The sequence below is a fragment of the Drosophila sechellia genome, chromosome 3L (assembly GCF_004382195.2).
Source record: "Drosophila sechellia strain sech25 chromosome 3L, ASM438219v1, whole genome shotgun sequence".
In the NCBI taxonomy this organism is placed as follows: domain Eukaryota; kingdom Metazoa; phylum Arthropoda; class Insecta; order Diptera; family Drosophilidae; genus Drosophila; species Drosophila sechellia.
This window is the reverse complement of record NC_045951.1, coordinates 18595326-18612973: the sequence shown is the minus strand read 5'-3', so window position 1 is coordinate 18612973 and position 17648 is coordinate 18595326. Positions and strand designations below refer to the sequence as shown.

General features: G+C 42.4%; 5 protein-coding genes and 1 long non-coding RNA gene across 7 annotated transcripts; 3 read left to right on the top strand and 3 right to left on the bottom strand.

Annotated features, from left to right (window-relative positions):
• The first annotated feature begins 4475 nt into the window (after positions 1-4475).
• LOC6618388 (protein Gemin2) lies at positions 4476-5631 on the top strand. Its single transcript, XM_002042622.2, has 2 exons — positions 4476-4755; positions 4807-5631. Exons 1-2 carry the CDS (start codon positions 4540-4542, stop codon positions 5326-5328), a joined length of 738 nt encoding a protein of 245 aa, XP_002042658.1. The 5' UTR covers positions 4476-4539; the 3' UTR covers positions 5329-5631.
• LOC6618387 lies at positions 5619-7037 on the bottom strand. The gene is made up of 3 exons (XM_002042621.2): positions 6946-7037; positions 6465-6689; positions 5619-6407 (listed from the first exon to the last, which is right to left on the bottom strand). Exons 2-3 carry the CDS (start codon positions 6510-6512, stop codon positions 5646-5648), a joined length of 810 nt encoding a protein of 269 aa, XP_002042657.1. The 5' UTR covers positions 6513-6689; positions 6946-7037; the 3' UTR covers positions 5619-5645.
• Positions 7038-7041: 4 nt separating this feature from the next.
• On the top strand, positions 7042-8334 carry LOC6618386 (ATP-dependent (S)-NAD(P)H-hydrate dehydratase). 2 transcript variants are annotated; one of them, XM_002042620.2, is made up of 2 exons: positions 7042-7422; positions 7487-8334. In XM_002042620.2, the coding sequence occupies exons 1-2, from the start codon at positions 7096-7098 to the stop codon at positions 8060-8062; spliced, it is 903 nt and encodes a 300-aa protein (XP_002042656.1). In that variant the 5' UTR covers positions 7042-7095; the 3' UTR covers positions 8063-8334. The 2 variants fall into 2 exon arrangements, with proteins under 2 accessions (XP_002042656.1, XP_032573770.1); XM_032717879.1 differs by having other exon boundaries at positions 7333-7422; positions 7477-8334.
• Positions 8335-8470: 136 nt separating this feature from the next.
• Positions 8471-9703, top strand: LOC6618385 (protein canopy 4). Its single transcript, XM_002042619.2, has one exon. It carries the CDS (start codon positions 8525-8527, stop codon positions 9188-9190), a length of 666 nt encoding a protein of 221 aa, XP_002042655.1. The 5' UTR covers positions 8471-8524; the 3' UTR covers positions 9191-9703.
• Positions 9704-9813: 110 nt separating this feature from the next.
• Positions 9814-11696, bottom strand: LOC6618384 (UPF0489 protein C5orf22 homolog). Its single transcript, XM_002042618.2, has 2 exons — positions 11055-11696; positions 9814-10915 (listed from the first exon to the last, which is right to left on the bottom strand). The coding sequence occupies exons 1-2, from the start codon at positions 11563-11565 to the stop codon at positions 10014-10016; spliced, it is 1413 nt and encodes a 470-aa protein (XP_002042654.1). The 5' UTR covers positions 11566-11696; the 3' UTR covers positions 9814-10013.
• A 4549-nt stretch (positions 11697-16245) lies between these two features.
• Positions 16246-17235, bottom strand: LOC116801118. Its single transcript, XR_004361784.1, has 3 exons — positions 17088-17235; positions 16696-17037; positions 16246-16611 (listed from the first exon to the last, which is right to left on the bottom strand). It is a non-coding gene; the product is annotated as an uncharacterized LOC116801118 (long non-coding RNA).
• Between the last annotated feature and the right edge of the window lie 413 nt (positions 17236-17648).

The window sequence follows — 17648 nt, the reverse complement described above, 5'->3', positions numbered from 1 at the left end:
GCATTCAACTGTTCAAAAATAGTCAAAACTAATGCGGCGTAATTAAAAGAAAACGGTCAACAATTAGTTGTCATTATTATTTCAGCAGCCAGCTAAAGGTATATTTTATTAACCAAGTTATTCAGTTGAAGTTCATTAAAAATGCATGCCGTGTTTGAAGTGCCACTGATAATTGAATCCTCAGTGAGCTGGCATCGTTGCATATTTGCGTAATCGAACTGACACAGATTGATGGGCCACGAGAACTTTACAAATGGCAGGAAATAAGTTGTTTTGGGAACTTTGCCCAGTTGAAAATGGTCCAATCTCCAGTTTCCCATTTAGCCAGGCAATCACAGTTGGAATTCGGGCAATTCGCTAAGTTCTTCGGGCTTTGTGATAAATCGGGCTGTCGTCGGTTGTCTTTGGGGTAAGTTGCTAATATAAATAATTAAGCAAACCCAATTTGATTTGCCAGGGCAAATATGAACGCACACAAATACTCGTATGTGCGGCACATGTAACACCCATTCGTTTTTCTGTGTGTGTGCGTTGCCAACTAATTTATCCATAAAGGCCAAAGCGACTCCCCTGCCAGACGAAATGGAATGAAAACACTGGCTGAAATCAAGGCAAAGGACATTTGGCACAGATTGCTCGAACTAGGCCAGAACATTTGACGAAAGCCCGGCCGGATTAAAGGAGCTGGGGGCCGGGAGAGTCCATTGCCACATACACACATATGTATATATACACATATACCATACGTATGGTTTTCTGGGGGTCTGGTGCATAATTAAGCACGCAAACCGCAGAGAAGCAAAAATAAAAGCCCCAAGTGCGGAATCGGTCGGTGGCTGTGGACGAATCTATAACAAGGGTAAATACAATTTTCAGGACCTCCGATTGCTGCTGGGTATATATACGCATATATATATACGTATGTGCTACATATCACGTATACGCAGCGTGTGACCAGCGAAGAACGAGTGCGTTACGATTGCCCAAATAATTGAAATGCAATTTTCCACCATTCTCCGCATGTGAATCGGACCTATATGATGACTTTCAATTTCCAGTTCTGCTTTTGGCCGCATTAAAATCTTTTAACAGATTCTGCTCGGATTCACTGAAAGGAAATAAGATACAGAAAGTAATTAATGCTGTATTTATGTATAAAATTTGATACGTTTATTAAGATCATGAATGAGTAATGAGTCATAAATCATATATTGTCATAAATATTATTCAAATAACAAGTTAGTAAGTACATACAGTGAGTACTTTCATGCCCACTTTTTTTTTGAGTGTATTGCTGATGCCGTCTGCGTTGTATTTGTACCTTTTGATACGCCCGGGCCGTATATTTTTAGAACCCAAGGTTGTCAGAGCATCGGATGCTCATGTGGATGTGGATGATTTGAAAAGTGGTAGGCAACAGTTAGCAGGTGGGTGGTTGGGTGGCTCCGTTTTGGTGGTGAGGGGCGGGGCTTAAACACACACGAGCCGCCGCCTTGAGAGCCAAGCCGCAAATGCACCTGCTTTATTTCGCTTTTGCCATCGCTTTGTGTTTAAACTTGTTGCAAATACGGGGCGCAGCTGCAGCGAGCATCTGTCGAGTCCTTGACTCTGACTGTGGATGTGTCCTTGCAGTGGGGCCTTGGGCAGAAATTGAAATTTTGTCGGCCTGCTAAAACGCTGCACAAGAGCAATATATTCCTCCTTTTTTTTTTGGAAGAGCTGATATGTAGGCATCATGAAGTTGAAAGATTGGACTTGAAAACAGGAATAAATGCATGCAATCAAAGAAGGAAATTACATGTGCATAAATTTATTTGTATCGAGGTTATTTAGTTATGCCATCTTCAAAACTTTAACCAGTTTTCAGATTCTCTATATTTTGAAGTTAATTAGATACAGAAATTTCAAGATACTTAAGAACGTATTCCATTAAGTCGCTGTGGGAAATCATCTCTATTTATATATTGTAATTCCATTTAATTTCCATTGTTTATAATAGTAATATCATTATTATTTAACCAACATTAGCTAACATTGAACCACGTCATGCAAATTTCAAAAACATTCACCTCACATATTTATTGGTTTATTAGAAGGATGGCCAAATTTCAAAACCAGTTGCTAATCCTTAATGGCTCCCATTGGTCTTGTTTCGGTGACCTCTGAAATTATTGAGCTGCACAATTTATTACCATGTTTCGAGATATTTTCAAGCTCGAAATTATTGAGGCTTAGCACAATTGCGTGTGTTCGTAACCTTTGTCAAAGGTCAAACTAAATTTGATTTCAATTTTAAGCTGCGTACACGAGGAAAGCGATTCGCCTACAAATTTTGCGAGCTATGATCCACCAAATTGGATGATGGGGTCACTTTGTGGATGTGGAGGGAAAACCCTAATGGTGTTATATAACCAGATAAGACCTTCTGTGCAGAAGCATTCCCAGACCTTTTACATTTCAATTAAAAATGATTAAAGATACACAAGGAAAAGGTTAAAAGGCGCGCATGCAGCACAAATTTGTTGCGGGCAAATAACTTTCAAGGGGAACGAAAAAACAGCCAAAAGGAAAAGTAGTAGAAGCTGGGAAACTGTCACACACACACTCGAGCAAACGCAAACAGATAAGCAGTTCAGATTTTCCTTATGTATATATATTTATTTTTATTATTTTGGCAGCATACTTTATGCAAACGTAGGCCGAAGGACTGGAGGGAAAACTGTGTGAGCATGCACCATGGAAATTATTTTTGCTGACTGCAAAGTAAAGGAAAACAAATGCGGATACATTTTTTGCCGCTCGGGAAGGAAACTCGAAACTTCAGTGCAGCGAAAGCCAAAGGAACAAGGAAGGAATCGAACGGAAAGCGCGTGCAGTGGTTTTTCCCCGCCCCAACGCAATGGGAAAAATCCTCAAAAAAGCGAGGGGGGCGAGGGGCAAGAAAAGCGACACAGTGTCTGGATGTCATGTTGCTGGCGTACATCCTTACATCCAATTCCCTCGTTTTTGTTGCCTTTTAACAATTCTTTTATGAATTTCGTAATAAACTAAGCAGAGGAACAACCCTTAAGGGCCATAAAGCTTAAAAGAAGGAACCTCCTTAACAAATTACTTAAAATAAGTTAGGAATTTTCGAAATTCTTTTGCATTTTTTAGTTTTTACTAATTTTCTGTTCTGTTAGTTTTTACTAATTTTCAATTGCAAATATGATTTAGCTGATTGTTTTTTTCTCTGGACGAAAATAAACTTTAGCATCCGCCGACATTTCCGCAATTTTTCATTTTATTCTCTGTGCTCTTGGCTAATGTATTTTGTGCTCTGACCTTTGTTTTAATGAATTTTAAATTTAATGCATACGCTAAAACAGGCAGCTTAATCAGCACTTGCCCGGCACGACTATGTGCCAATTCAATGGCGAGGTGAGCAAACAGGAGGCGGAGATTCGGGCGGGTCCAAGTTCGGCCTGCGACTGACAGCTAATTGAGCCCAGCCTGCTGCTCCTTTGCTCCTCTGCTCCTTGCGGGCTATTTTACGGCCCCAAGGATCCAACACAAAAGCCGCACACGCACACACCTGAGGCTGGAACTGAAGCTTAACCTGAAATCGGGCCCGATTCCCAGTCACTGTCCCGACTCCCGTCCCCACTGTCCGCCCACTCTGGTAAGACAATTATGAAATGCCTTTTTTATAGTCCTATTATTGCCGTGGTCCTGGGACTTGCAGGACTCGCAGGAGGACATCGGGCTGCCGGGTAAGTGCGGCCTACAATCGGGCTTTGTTTTATATGGCCAAGATCGCTTTGTCTTGGCCTGCCGTTGATTAAAAATAAACGTGCGTGCGGCTTGTGTAAGAATGTCCTTTTGGCTGCAAGAAAACAAATTTTCCACTCCTCCAAGTGATTAAATTTAAAATGTTTAGAAAAAGCGAACGCACAAAGTGTTTCGTGATAGGTAATTGCTCCTAAGAAGCTTAAGTATCTCTTTCTTTTAGCATACAATTTTTCAGCGAATTAAAGGTCATTCCTTTTAAGACCATTTCGAGTTACCAATTTATGCTTTTTAAGCAGAATCAATTGTAATATTTATATAAAATAGTATTATTACTAAAAAAAACTCAACATGTATGAATCGAAAAACAACGTCAGGGGAAACACAAAAAATGAGTTTTAAAAACTTTTGTTTTACAAAAGTTAAATAATATTTTTAATCCACTGAAAAGTATGTAACACACAAAAATATGCATGTATTATTTTTCTCACAAAAAAACACCTCGAAAGTCGTTAAACATTAAACAAGCACTGAAAAAAGGAAAAAAGCGATGGTTTTGAAATTTGTTAACTTAAATTTCACTTAATGGACTTAAAAATAATGAAAAATAGTTGTAAGTTTATTATAAACCTCATTCCAGTTTAAAATTACCGTTATCAGACTTTTTGATGTTGGCAGTCCTAGAACACTACTCGGTATTTCATGGGCAACTAGCGAACGGTCACACTGCACGAACAATTCAACATAAATTTAGATTAATACAGTGTAAACATGCAGCATGAGCCCGAAGATCAGACTTTTCAACTCCAGGCACTGGAGATCTGTGAGCCGGATAGCAGATTTGACCCCCAGAAGCTGCCGGAGTCCGGCGAAGAGTACCTAATGCACATGTTCTATGAGAGGAAGCGATGTCCAGCTGTGGTGACCAAAAGACCATCCAAAATCAGGAATAACACGGGAAATACCACACTTGAGATGTTGGATAATGTAAGTTGGGCTTACTCTCCATTAAGCAGTTACTAATTAACTATCTTGTAGCCCGAGTTGCCTCCGTTCAAGTGCCTGCTAGCCACGCCCGAATGGCGGGAAGAGCAAGTTAAATCCTTTCAAGCAGCCCGCTCCCAGGTCCTAGTCCTTCGTAAGGAGCTGGCCAACAACAACTACGACCAGTCCGGGGAACCGCCTTTGACTTCCGACCAGGAGAAATGGAAGGAATTCTGCCGGAATCAGCAGCCCCTCCTGAGCACCCTTCTCCATTTGACCCAATACGACTTGGAGCTCTTGCTGGAAATGCTCAGCAAGTGGCTGCAGGATCCCAACACCACGGTGGACCTACTCCACGATGTCTGGCTGGCTCGTTGGCTGTATGCCACCTTGGTCTGCCTCCACCTTCCACTGGAACCTCACGTGTTCAGCACCCTTCGATACATCGCCCGAACCTGCATCCATTTGAGAAATCAACTAAAGGAGGACGAAGTGCAGCGGGCAGCCCCCTATAATCTTCTACTAACGCTCACCGTTCAGGTTTTCGCACAGAATGATTTCAAGGATTACATATAGGTATCATAGGCATAGGTAGGTATCGGTATATTCCTAGTTTAGAAACCCCTAATATAAGCGCAAATTCGACTATTTTGTTAACTAAAAAGCCCAGAAGCTAAGCTAATAATTGTGTTTATATACTTACTCTACGTTTAGATACTATTTTTATAGTTTTCTGTGGACAAATTAAATTACTTTGGTTTTGTTTATGCATATCAATCAAGAGAACATTTCCTTAATGAACCTTAAAATGAGATCGTAAAAAGTCAAAAAATTCATTAAAATGTACTGAAAAGAAATAAGACTCATTTGTACAAATAATTTTGCTAATTTATTCAGTAAGATGGAAACATGCGCCTGTAGGCCTGGCATATATCGCAGCTGTTGTGATGCTCATCCAAAGGAGAACTGCAACTGGACAAGTGGCTGCACTGCGTCAGCGAGGAACTCTGGCTAAGGCTACTTAATTGCGTTGTGCTGGAGCAGGAGGACAATCGCCGTTCCTGCTGTTTCTGTTGGGCAGGAGAGCCAGCTCTCCAAGCGGCGTAACTGCCATTGGGACAACAATTGGATTGCCTGCCATGACACACGGTTTGCTGCTTTCGCGGCTGATCCAAATGGCCCAGGCAGCGGCTCTCGACGTGGCGATTGACGGAAGGAACAGAGTACTCCCTGTTACTGGAGCAGCTGCACACCTTTTTCCGATCCTGCGTGGTGAACTGCGCAGATAGCTCCACCTTGGGCGCCAGGATACCCGGAAAAGCAGGCGTCACCTTCATCAACAACTGAACATTGGAGCTGTGGGCACAGCTCAGTCGCGGAAACGTGGGCTGCATCACATCCGAGAGACTTCCCACGAAGTAGGCCAACCTTCGGCCATTCTGCCAGACGGTTATCTCCAGCTGCTCAGCTTTCAGTAGTTCGTGCATCTCCTCCAGGCAGCCCACGCTCTTGAAGTATCCCTCCATCGTGAACTGATCGTGGCACAGCATCGGAAAGCGAGGCTCCATGGGTCCAGTTCGAAAGTAGTAGCCCAAGGTCTTAATAGTGGCCTCCAAATATCCGTGGGAGCACAGCCAAACGCCGGGACAAGTGAGCTGAAAGTGTAAGGAGCCTTGAAGTCACAGGTAGACTGCATGGACATAGCCACAAACCGCATGGAGCTGCAGGTCTAACTTTATGTAGAATCTCTTGTGGGACATTTCCTGCCTGATTCTAAGCGAAAGTCAACTTGGCTGATGGAAAGAAGCCAACTGTTGGGGCGGGAATCGGAAATTGGGGGGCGAAAGCGCATGGTTCTTTGTTTTGGAGCCACTGGTTGCCGGGGCAGCGGTTGAAAGTGAATTTCAAAGTCGATTACTGGCCGATAACCCTGGGAACTTTGATTGATAAGCAAAGGAGTTAAAATAAGACAAGTCTAAAAAAAAGTGATGTGTATAGAATGTTTAGTATAACTATGCAATGTGAAGAGTACTTAAAGAATTAAGTAATTTTTAAATAAAGCTTTTCAAGCTAAAACAAACATTATAAAAATATGATAATAAAATACTTTAAAAATCTATTTTAGAATAGCTTAGCTGAAACATATTTTTCCATGAATCCATTCCCTAGTATTTAACATTTTCAAAGCTATACCTTTAATTACTGATAATGCGGCTTCCGTGGAAATAAAGTATTTCTCACAGTGATAGCAGCAACCGATAGGAAATCCGACCACAAAGTGCATCACTAGCATCACAGCAATAGTAAACAGCAGTACACAAAGGAAACCATTTGCCGGTGGAGATGTCTGCAGTTACGGATATTCCCGTGCACCTGCCCAAGCTGCTGGCACTGTTCAAGACGGTGGTGCCCAAGCTGGTGAACAACAAGCACAAGGGACAGTACGGACGCATTGGAGTGATCGGTGGGTCGCTGGAGTACACCGGAGCGCCCTACTTCGCGGCCATTTCCTCGATAAGAGTGGGCGCTGACCTGGCGCATGTGTTCTGCCATTCGAATGCGTCGGCCATTATCAAGTCCTACAGTCCCGATCTTATCGTGCATCCAGTACTTGACTGTGTGGATGCAGTGGAGAGAATAACGCCCTGGTTGGAGCGACTCCACGTCGTTGTGAGTAGTCCCCCACATATATGCAACATTTATGCAATTAAATGCTAAATTTAGAATCGTTAAGGTTATTGGACCTGGCCTGGGTCGGGAACCTGGCATCCTGAAAACGGCATCCAACGTACTCAAGCTGTGCATGGACACCAAGAAACCAGTTGTCATAGACGCCGATGGACTGTTTCTGCTCAACGACAATCTGAGTCTGATCTGTGGACAGCCGAATGTCATACTCACGCCAAATGTCATGGAGTTCCAGAGACTGTTTGGCGAGGATGACCAGGCGGCGCGCCAGAAAATGTCCCTCCTGGGAGCCGGAGTTACTGTCCTGGAAAAGGGCGCCAACGACAGGATCTACCTCCCGCACTGCAACGAAGTTCACTCAATGCCCATCGGCGGTTCCGGTCGCAGGTGCGGTGGTCAAGGGGACCTGCTCTCCGGATCTTTGGCCACCTTCTTCTCTTGGTCACTGCAGTCGGGTGAACCCAATCCCGCCCTGGTAGCTGCATGTGCCTCTAGTTACTTTGTGAAGAAGTTAAACGCGGCTGCATTTCAGAAGTTTGGCCGCAGCCTGCTGGCCAGTGACATGGTCAATCAAATACCCAGCGTATTTCAGACCGAGTTCGAAAACAGCTATCCCCAATAGGCTTTTACTGGTGACTCGGACTTTGAACTAAGCCAAGCTGTTTGTAATTTAAAGTGGGCGTCGGGACTTTTACTTTTTCCTACAGAGAATATATTGGCATTTTAAGAAATTTTATGGCAGTTAGCAAAAACCAGATTTTCTAATTGCATTTAAACAACGTAAGAACATCTGGTTCGTTAATTTGAAAGAAAGTTATAATTTGTTACAGAAAAATGATCGGCATTCATTATAAAACAAAAATGATTCTATGTTAATAAACCGTTCAAGCATGACTGCTTTTTTTATCAACAAATAAAATGATATTACATTTTTAAAAATTTAATTTTAATAAATTATGAATGGCGGGAAAGAGCTAAATCGTCAGTTCCGTTCGGTTGTTGGTGTTTTGCAGCACTGGTCTTATCGCGAGCGGCATTTCCACGTCAGGTTTATTATTGTTTTCGAATTTATCAAGCAGTGAAAATGCTCCTCAAAGGACTGTCTGGCTTTGTGGTACTCTGGGTCGTCCTGCAGTTAGCCGCAGCGGATTCGCCCGAGGAGGAGCAAGGCGTTCGATACGCCAACCGCTGCGAAGCCTGCAAAATCCTGGCCACCGAATTGGAGGCGCGACTTGGGGAGACCGGCAAGTCGCACGACGTCATCGAAATCGGATACTCCGTGGACGATGTGAAGCCCAAGAAGCGCACTGAGTACCGGCGCAGCGAACTGCGACTGCTCGAGTCCCTGGAGAACGTGTGCGAGCGAGTGCTGGAGTACAATCTGCACAAGGAACGCTCTGACAGCACGAGATTCGCCAAGGGAATGTCCCAGACCTTCCAGACGCTCCATGGCCTTGTGGACAAGGGCGTCAAGGTGGATCTGGGAATACCCTACGAGCTGTGGGACAAGCCCCCCGTGGAGGTCACCCAAATGAAGACCCAGTGCGAAAACCTACTGGAGGAGTACGAGGAAACCATCAGCGACTGGTACTTTAAGCACCAGGATGAGAAGTCACTGAAGAAGCATCTCTGCGAGGACCATGTGCTCAAGAAAAAGGCCGAAAGGGAATGCCTCAAGGAGCAGCTTGCTCCTCCGGAGGCCAGAAAGGCCAAAAAGGAAAAAGCCAAGGGCGACAAGGAGGAGCTGTGAACTAAGTAATCCAAGTATATCCTAGGAATCCCTACCATATTGTAATTCCATGTCGAAAAAAGTAGGTGTAGGTAGTGCAGATGTTGTCGATACAATTTTTAAAAGTAACTCAAAATTTAGTTTTTGAATGATCTTACTTTTTCGAAATGGAAATGAGTTTAAGTTTTACCACCTATAGAACAAAGCGAAAAGTGTTTAATTAGCTTAAGTTAACTCACTATGTCTCTCAACTTAATCTGTATGACTTCCACAACGACTGAGCCACAAAATGCTACTGAAAGTTTCGCCTGGGGCCATTGGCTTATTGATTTCGGCCACGAATTGGGGTCGACAATTAAAAGTTGACTGCCCTCAATGAGGTGGCCAGTCATAACCCCCAGCCGAAATTCAGGTGATTTTGGGCATTTTCTAGGAACCTATGGCACTGAATGGAAGAGAGTTATCCTTTAGTACCTGTAAATTTTATAACTAAAATTTAGTATTTACATTAAATATAGATTATCTGTGCATACACATATTGATTTTACTGGGTCAATTAATAGGGATCTCGTCACGAAACCTTTCAAAGTTTACAAACAAATTATGTTGAATATACCCAATTTTCATTAAATGAGTTTGTTTAATTGTCTGTAATAAATACTTCGCGTATATTTCAAAGTAAAAAATATTATTATAATTAGTATTGGATTTTCCATCATTATGTTCTAATTCGAAATCACTACGAGGATCTTTTAGTCGTGTGGTTTTCCCGCCCAAACGAGTTTTGTAAATTCAGAATCTAATTCGCAGGGGCGGGCGGGAGAACCTCTAGTTATCCATAAGCTTAGAGCTTCATCACATCCCAAGGATCGTCCATATAGTGCAGGATGGCTTTGTCGTGCAGTCTTTCGCCGAAAACCTCCTTAAGCAGGCGTAGAACGCATTCCTCGATGAATGCCACCTGATCCTGGGGGCAGTAGTCATCCTGAGCGGAATGAGCCATCGTAATGGCCACTGGAGGAACTGGCAGGCGCTGTAAGAATCTCTTGAAGTTAGCAAAGTACGCTTCCAACTCTTCGGCGGTGCTGATGTGGTGGGGCAAGCCATTATTATCGGTGGTGCTGCCCGAATCGAAGATCAAATGCCAGTCGATTTCATCGTCTGGATATTTCTCCTGCAGCTGATCGGCCAGTTTCACAATTTTGGCGTACACTTCGGGCGTGACCACGGTCTCGTCCGGCTTCTCCAGCCCCTCGAAATTGCGCTCCTCCTCCAGATGCCAGAAAATCGTCTTCAGTGCATCCAACTGAGTCTGTCGCCTCTCCGCCGTGGCCAAATAATCTGCTATAGTAGCCGTGCCCGACTTCTTCACCTTCTCCACGCTTTCGAAGTGGAAGATCTCCTTCAGCTGATTGTAGCAATCGGCATCCTTGTATATTTCCAAGAACGGGTTGGAGGTGCTGAAGAAGTCGAGGTCTATGTCCAGCACGAATCCCTTGGCGTCCTTCTCCGTTAGGAATTCGTTCGGATTGAGGCTTTCGTTGTCTGCATCGTGGACCTGCAGCTCCACGCACTTTGCATCCTGCAGATCCTCCGTGGTGCAGTAGTTGCCGTCGGCAATAAAGTAGTCCAACGGACAGTCCACTCCAATGCGATCTTCCTTTTGTCCAACCTTAAAGTCGTGCCTGCCAGTGGGCAGCTGCTGGCACCACGAGTTCTTCAGCCACACGACGCGGTTGAAATGTCCTGAAAGCAAGAAATATAGCAAGAAGTTGTTATTTTACTCTAATTTCTATAAGAAAATGCAATTATCAAATGATAATAGATGATGATAGATAGCTACTTAATATCATTAGACTCATCACAGTTAATAAGCAATCCTCACCTGCATAGAGTGTGGGCATGATCCAGTTCTCGATGCTGAGCTCGTTGAGCATGGTGTCCTTTTGGTAGGTGGAACTGGCGGCAATGTGCCGTGGAATGACCAGATCCGGATGCGAGTCGAAGTGGACGAGGGTGTTGTTCTGCAGCGGAAGGTGGCGGGTGGCAAAGCAGCGGTAGATGAACTCCAGCACATCGTTGTGGTAGTCGACGATAAAGACGGGGATGCGCTGGAAGTGCCTTGGGCTGATGGTGCCGCAAATCTGGACGATGCCCTCACCATCATCCTCCTCCTTATCAACGCTCTCCTCGCTATCCTCGTCTTCCTCCCGATTCTCCTCTTTTTCGTCTGCAGTCTTTTGTCTCTTTGTTGGCGGCGCCTCTTCTCCCCCACCCGCCGCAACCCCCTCACCAGAAGTCGGCTCCCATTTCTTCGAACTTTCGGGACTTTCACTTGGCGATAGTTTTTTTAGGGCGGCCGCGGCACTCTCCTGGTCCAGCGTATCCGATTCCATTTCCCTTGGGATTGCTTTGACTGTACGACTGGGTCCTTAGCACACTGTTCGATTACTTGCACGATAAGCAGACTTAATTTCTTTTGTATTTAATTTTTTGGGGGTCTTTGACCATCAACAGCTGTTTGGCAGTGTGACCAGCTTGTGCTCGAGCACAAGTTGCCCGTATTGCACAATGTGGTAACCCTATAATAAGGTCCTATTACATAGGTCGCAACTATCGATGTATCGATTAAAGTTATATCCGTTTAATTTGAAAGTTGTTTCTTCACAATTCCCATATATTGGACCTTATTTTGTCAATCACTTGAGAAATAAAGTATTTCTGGTATAACTTTAAATAAAATGTAGTTTTTAAAGCATTCGTTTTGCAGTACTTCTAGAATTAGAAAAATTTTGAAAATAATCTTAGTTTATGGATTTTTAAATTTACGAAATATTATTCATCATCTGAAAAAACAGAACATAGAACGAACATACATTGAAAATAACGAAATTAAATTTTTAAAGTAGAGCTTTGAATTAAGGAAACAAACTCCAAAACTTTAGAAAAAGATTTCAATATTATTAGAATATAGCTGTATTTAGAACATACATACATATATTCTATATTTATATTACTTTGACTGTAAGTATTAGTGGTAAACGACTTATAGGTGACAAAGAAAGTTGAAAATGGAAAGTAAGAAGAGGGTATCTCATAGTCGAGACACTTGACAGTAAACTTCTTTCTGCGACTCTCGTGCAACCAAGGAAAGATTTGAATTTCAATTTGCAAGTTCTTGAAACCATTTTTCGAACAGCAGTTCATTAATTAAACAGCACTTTATAAGCTCAGCCAGCACACCAGCTCTTTGCCATCCGCAATCCAAATGTCTCCCACTCAGCTCCAGCCCCCCCACCACCATCCCCTTTATCCACAATGTTTCAAGGTTACTTCAGATTTGGAGACTTTGCCTCCAATCAATATTCCGTGTGTATCCGCAGCTTGGACGCTGGCATAATGCGATTGCCATCGAGTGAGAGAGGGGGGCGGGGGGAACTGAGCGGCCTCTGGAGCTTTCAGCCCCCAGAAAGCTGGCTCAGCTCTCCGCCCACGCAGCGCAGAAGCTTTTCATTCATAAGTTTTTATTATATCTGTACATATGTAGTAAGTATACATTTGTATGTCTGCTTGTATATATATACATTTGCATTTGCAGCGGGGAATCGGACGCCCACATGGCTGATTGGAATGCGTAAAACGCTGCCGCTGTGTGTGTGTGTGTCTGTGTATCTGCGAGTTCGACTTTGTATCTGTATCTGAGCGCTCGTATCTGCGGCTGTCTTTTTCGCCCTTTGCAGCTGGTGGAAATGAATGGCGCGGCTTGGTTGTCTGGAAAAGCGTTGACTGCGCTGCTCGGGCGTTGGCGTGCAATGTTTCCGCCGTCGAGCGTTATCAAAAACATAACTGTATATAGACTTTTGTGGGTGTCCCTGTACATAGGCGACACTCTTCTTTTATTACCGTTTATATTTTATTTTTGGCCAAATTTTCGCGTGGGCCGAAACACCCTCGGTGGCGTCCATTACGCCGAGCACCACGTTGCCACGTAAAATCTTTACTACCAAGATATCTTAATCAATCCGTTTATGTTTTAAGTCTGTTCCCGTTGAAGTCTTTCATTTCATTGCAGTTGTAATCACTTGAAACTAACCAAATATTATTTAAAAATGTACACATTCTCTCATCAAATTGTTATATATATAGTAATCACTAAGTATAAGTAAGTTATGCTCCATTGTAAGTTTTAGAGCAGTAATCAAGGAGGAAGATCCCTTGAATGATCTATATTTCCAAATTACTTGGGTCAACATAATTAACGAGTCCGCTGGCACACTGAGAGAAATGGTTTTTGGGATTTCCAAACCCCTATGACACAACGGAAGTGCCAACTTCGAGAGCATCGGCCCCTTAACTCGATCAATTGGCTGCAATTTGGCTTCTCGTTTTTGTTCTTGTATCAATTACAGCAGCTACGCGCTTTCTCTAGCTGTCCCACCCAATTCGCGCAATTAATTTGCCTTCAGCTTGACCCTGGAGGTCAAACACTGGCTCGCATTAACCTTCGTTGGCCCCTCCGCCGAATCAATTGGGGAAGGATGGCACGGATGGGCGATGACAACCACGATGACGATGGCAAGAAAAGGGGAAGAGGGGGTGGTCGGTATTTGTGCTCTTGATTGCTCCAGTTTAAAATGCAATCCTATAAAGTTACATCAAAAAAAGATAAAGATTGAATGAAATTCTAAATACTTCTAGATTGCCACTCAAAAGTACAGTAATCAGATGCACATTGAGATATTCCAATAATTAAAAAACTCTTTATTCTCCACAAAAACTTTTAAGCAAGCTTTTAGAATACTTTTATAGTCTTTAATCTTTATCATATAATCATAGTTTAAGCACAGTTTTAATGAAATATTTTCATTCGTTTAGTGTTAACAATCTTAACACAGTGAAGTACGGTAATTAATATTTAAAATATTTTTGAAGTATTTACTTAAATATATTAGATATTTTATATCCACCAGGCCAATTCTATCAGTAACAAAAAATTCCATTTACCAGTTTGGTTATAAAATTAGCTTCCAAGATTAAATCATAGTTCTATCCCACGTGATATCATCAAACACGTGATCTTGACTAAGCCATGAATAAAGTTATTTGCAACTTTTGCAATCAGTAAGCCGCAAAAGAAAGTGCAGAAAATTCATTGAGCAGCCCCCGAATGACGTCAACAGGATTTTGAGTCTGGCGTAGGTGCCCCATTTCCCTTTGGCCCTGTGAATTTTATTTTATTTTATTTTACTTTACATTACTTTCCCCTTTGGAAGGAACACGTGGCACCGGCTGCTGTTTAAGCCACCGTGAGTGAAGTGGCCAAAGTGAAATGAGTCAGAGGGCCAGACGAAACCAATCCCAAAGTGAGTACAACCAACGTCATTCGCATTCTAATTCGCTGAATGGGTACGTCGTTTGGTCAGGTCGCCGTTTGTTTCGTATCAATCGCAACTTTTGCCGCGTGGGCGCTCAAAGCCAAAAGATTCTTTCACATCTGCCGCCCCGACTCGTCATCCTTTCTTCTTTTTTAGCGTTCGGTGCAGATCTGATTTTTTAGACATTTTTTAGCACTGGCAACAGATACTTTCTAAGGGGATTCACATTCTACAAAGACGAATTTCTTAACTTCAGAGAAATAACTTCAGGAGAAATATATTGTTATGAAACTTGGATTTCTTTTCAACTTATGCATTCTATTTGGTATATAAGATATAATCCAATAAGACATCACCTAATAGTATTGTAAAACGAAAAACTTTAATTGCATTGTTACATAGATATGCATATTTTTTATATTTCGTCACAACTTGTTAAATCTGGGTTCATTTATTGAAGTCTGTTTTAATCAAAACTGTTACTAATTGATAATTTAATTTTTTATCACCTTTTTGGCTACCAATTTGAACCAACACTTGTCTGGAACGACGTCATCGGAGTGCCCAGAATCATGGAGATATTGAAATATTGAGAATCTGTGAGAATCTTCGCTCTGGTCAAACGTCAAACGCACGTTGATCGACGATTGTTGATCGACGATTGTTGATTCTAGAGACCCGTGGCGCCCACCGACATCCGCCGTTCATATGGGCGAGTGATTCACAGCGATCTCGCGGAACGGAACTCTGGGGGCTGGACATGGACATGGATACATGGATGTGGGCTGGATTCGAACCCAATTGCGAGTGCGAATGCGAATGTGAGTGTGAGTACACACATTTCTGAACGGGCGAAACGGAAACATGAATGGCAGATAAGCGAACGCGCCAATTCTTAATCCCATTTCAGTTGTTTTAGGTCAGTAAAGCAGAATGCAAAACTAGTGTGGGAGAATTCTGCGGAGCTAACTAACTGCATTTAAAAAATAATTATATTGCTTCAGCTAGTTGATAAAAGTCCAAATAATTAGAATATACAATTAAAAGGCAATCTCCATCTCATTGCAACAAATATTATATATACTCATATGAGTTTTGCAACTATGGTTAGTGATAACTAATAACTTGCTGGCAAATGTGCTCCAAAGTGATTCATTGAGCTGTACAAGTGGGTTGGGTATTCCTTTTGGCTGCGAGCAGACTTTGAACTTGTGTCATCGAAGAATGAAGCCATGAGGACTACCGACCTTGGCTTCTACACTGTCAGAAAAATGTATATGTATCGCCAAGGCCAGCCCCCCAAAGACACTCGGTACGTGCAATTGAGCAGCCTTTTGAAACAGCTATCCAGGTGCTTACTTCTAATTCCTTCATACTTGAGTGATACACTGATAGTAATTAGGTAAAACTTTCGATGAACAAAAAAATTAATATTACATACACACATATTACGTGTATTTACACTTTATTTAATATTTTTACAAATATGTGTTAGTAATAGTTGTAGGGAAAATATAAATATATTAAAAAATTTGTTTGAAATAGAAATATATATTATATATAATGACGATATAAACGACTTTCAAAATTATATATTTCTAATACTAAGTATGTACATATACATACATATATATTCAATTTTCTATAATACTAAAACATTTCTTAGCATTATATATATATATATATATTTTGTGTGTTTTTATTAAAAAACCTATTTTCTACTACTATTACCATTTTCAAAGTACGCAGATTTTCTTTGTATTAAGAATGCTGAAATGAAATGTAGCTTATTAAAGTGGCCGAATTTTTCCCAGTCCACTCCCTTGCCTTGCCGCCCCGCCCCCTCCGGCCGACGAGCGGCTGGCCTCCCACGCGCCAGGGACGAAAGCAGAGTAAAGTCCTGGGGAATTACGCCCTTGGAATCTCAGGAGCCGCGTGCCAAGCCGACAGTGAGCAGCGAGAAATGCGTGGGCTGAGCATGGATTTCGTATGGCCGTTTCTTTCCCTCGCCGACTGTCTCCGTCTCTGTCTGCCTGGCTTTCTTTATTGCTCCAACGGTTTTCGCTGCTGCGTGGGACTTTCATTCATGAATATTGTGCTCGAAAGTCGTTCGTTTGTATATATGTAATAGCACGTTGTGCTGGGCCTTACCTAACGGTATATGGGGTGTATGGGTGTGTGTTTTATGTAAAGCTAGTGCAACGCAGGCGCACCAGCAAGTTTGTTGTTTGTGGAGAAATTTTTGCACGCGCCGCATATCCTTGAAATTGTCCTTTCATGCGATTTCTGTATGGGTACACACGTATTTCCTTATGTGAGGCTCTTCTTTTTGGGTGTAAATATCAGGGTCATGGTTATAAAATTAAACATTTCATCGAGTCTCCAATATAACTGGCTCTTGGCGGAGCATTTGCGCAGGAGCTTTCGTTGGAGAGTAGACAGCGACTTCATTGATGATTCCGATTCTTCTGGGCTCCGTAATTTCTTATCTGTCTAAATTAGTGGTCCATTAACTTTTGCACTCTAGTGAAGTGAAATATTACCAGCGCTCTCGCAAAAGGAGAGTAACAATAAAGTAGGTTCCCCCGCGAAGAGTAAGGTGGGTGGTGGTGGGGTAGTGCGAGAGTGAGAGAGAGCTAGTTTGGATGGCGAATTCAATGAATCAACACGAACACACGCATTTTACTTGCCGCACGCACACCACAGCACAAAAATATCAATGAACTTTACACAAAACTTTGGGAGCGTATGCAGCGTGGAGAAATAGTCAAAGTGCCAAAGAGTGCGGGAGAAAAAGGCAGGTGGGAAATTTGAAATACGAACACAGTTATGAAATAAATATTTAACATACGGGAAAATATGACTATTTTCTATATTTTAAAAATTAAATGTGATTTATAGGATTAAAAGTAAGTCTTTAATTCATTTAAATTTTACATAGTAATAATTCCTTTTTCCCCATTTTTTCTGTCTCCTTTTTTAACCGAGCAAATTTCCAAGTGGGTCTGTGCCTGTGCACTGGCTCTTGCTCACCTTTTTGGAGAGTTGCTCTTCTCTCCGGTTCGTGTACCTGTGTGCGCGGGTGCGTTCTACCTTTCATTGCG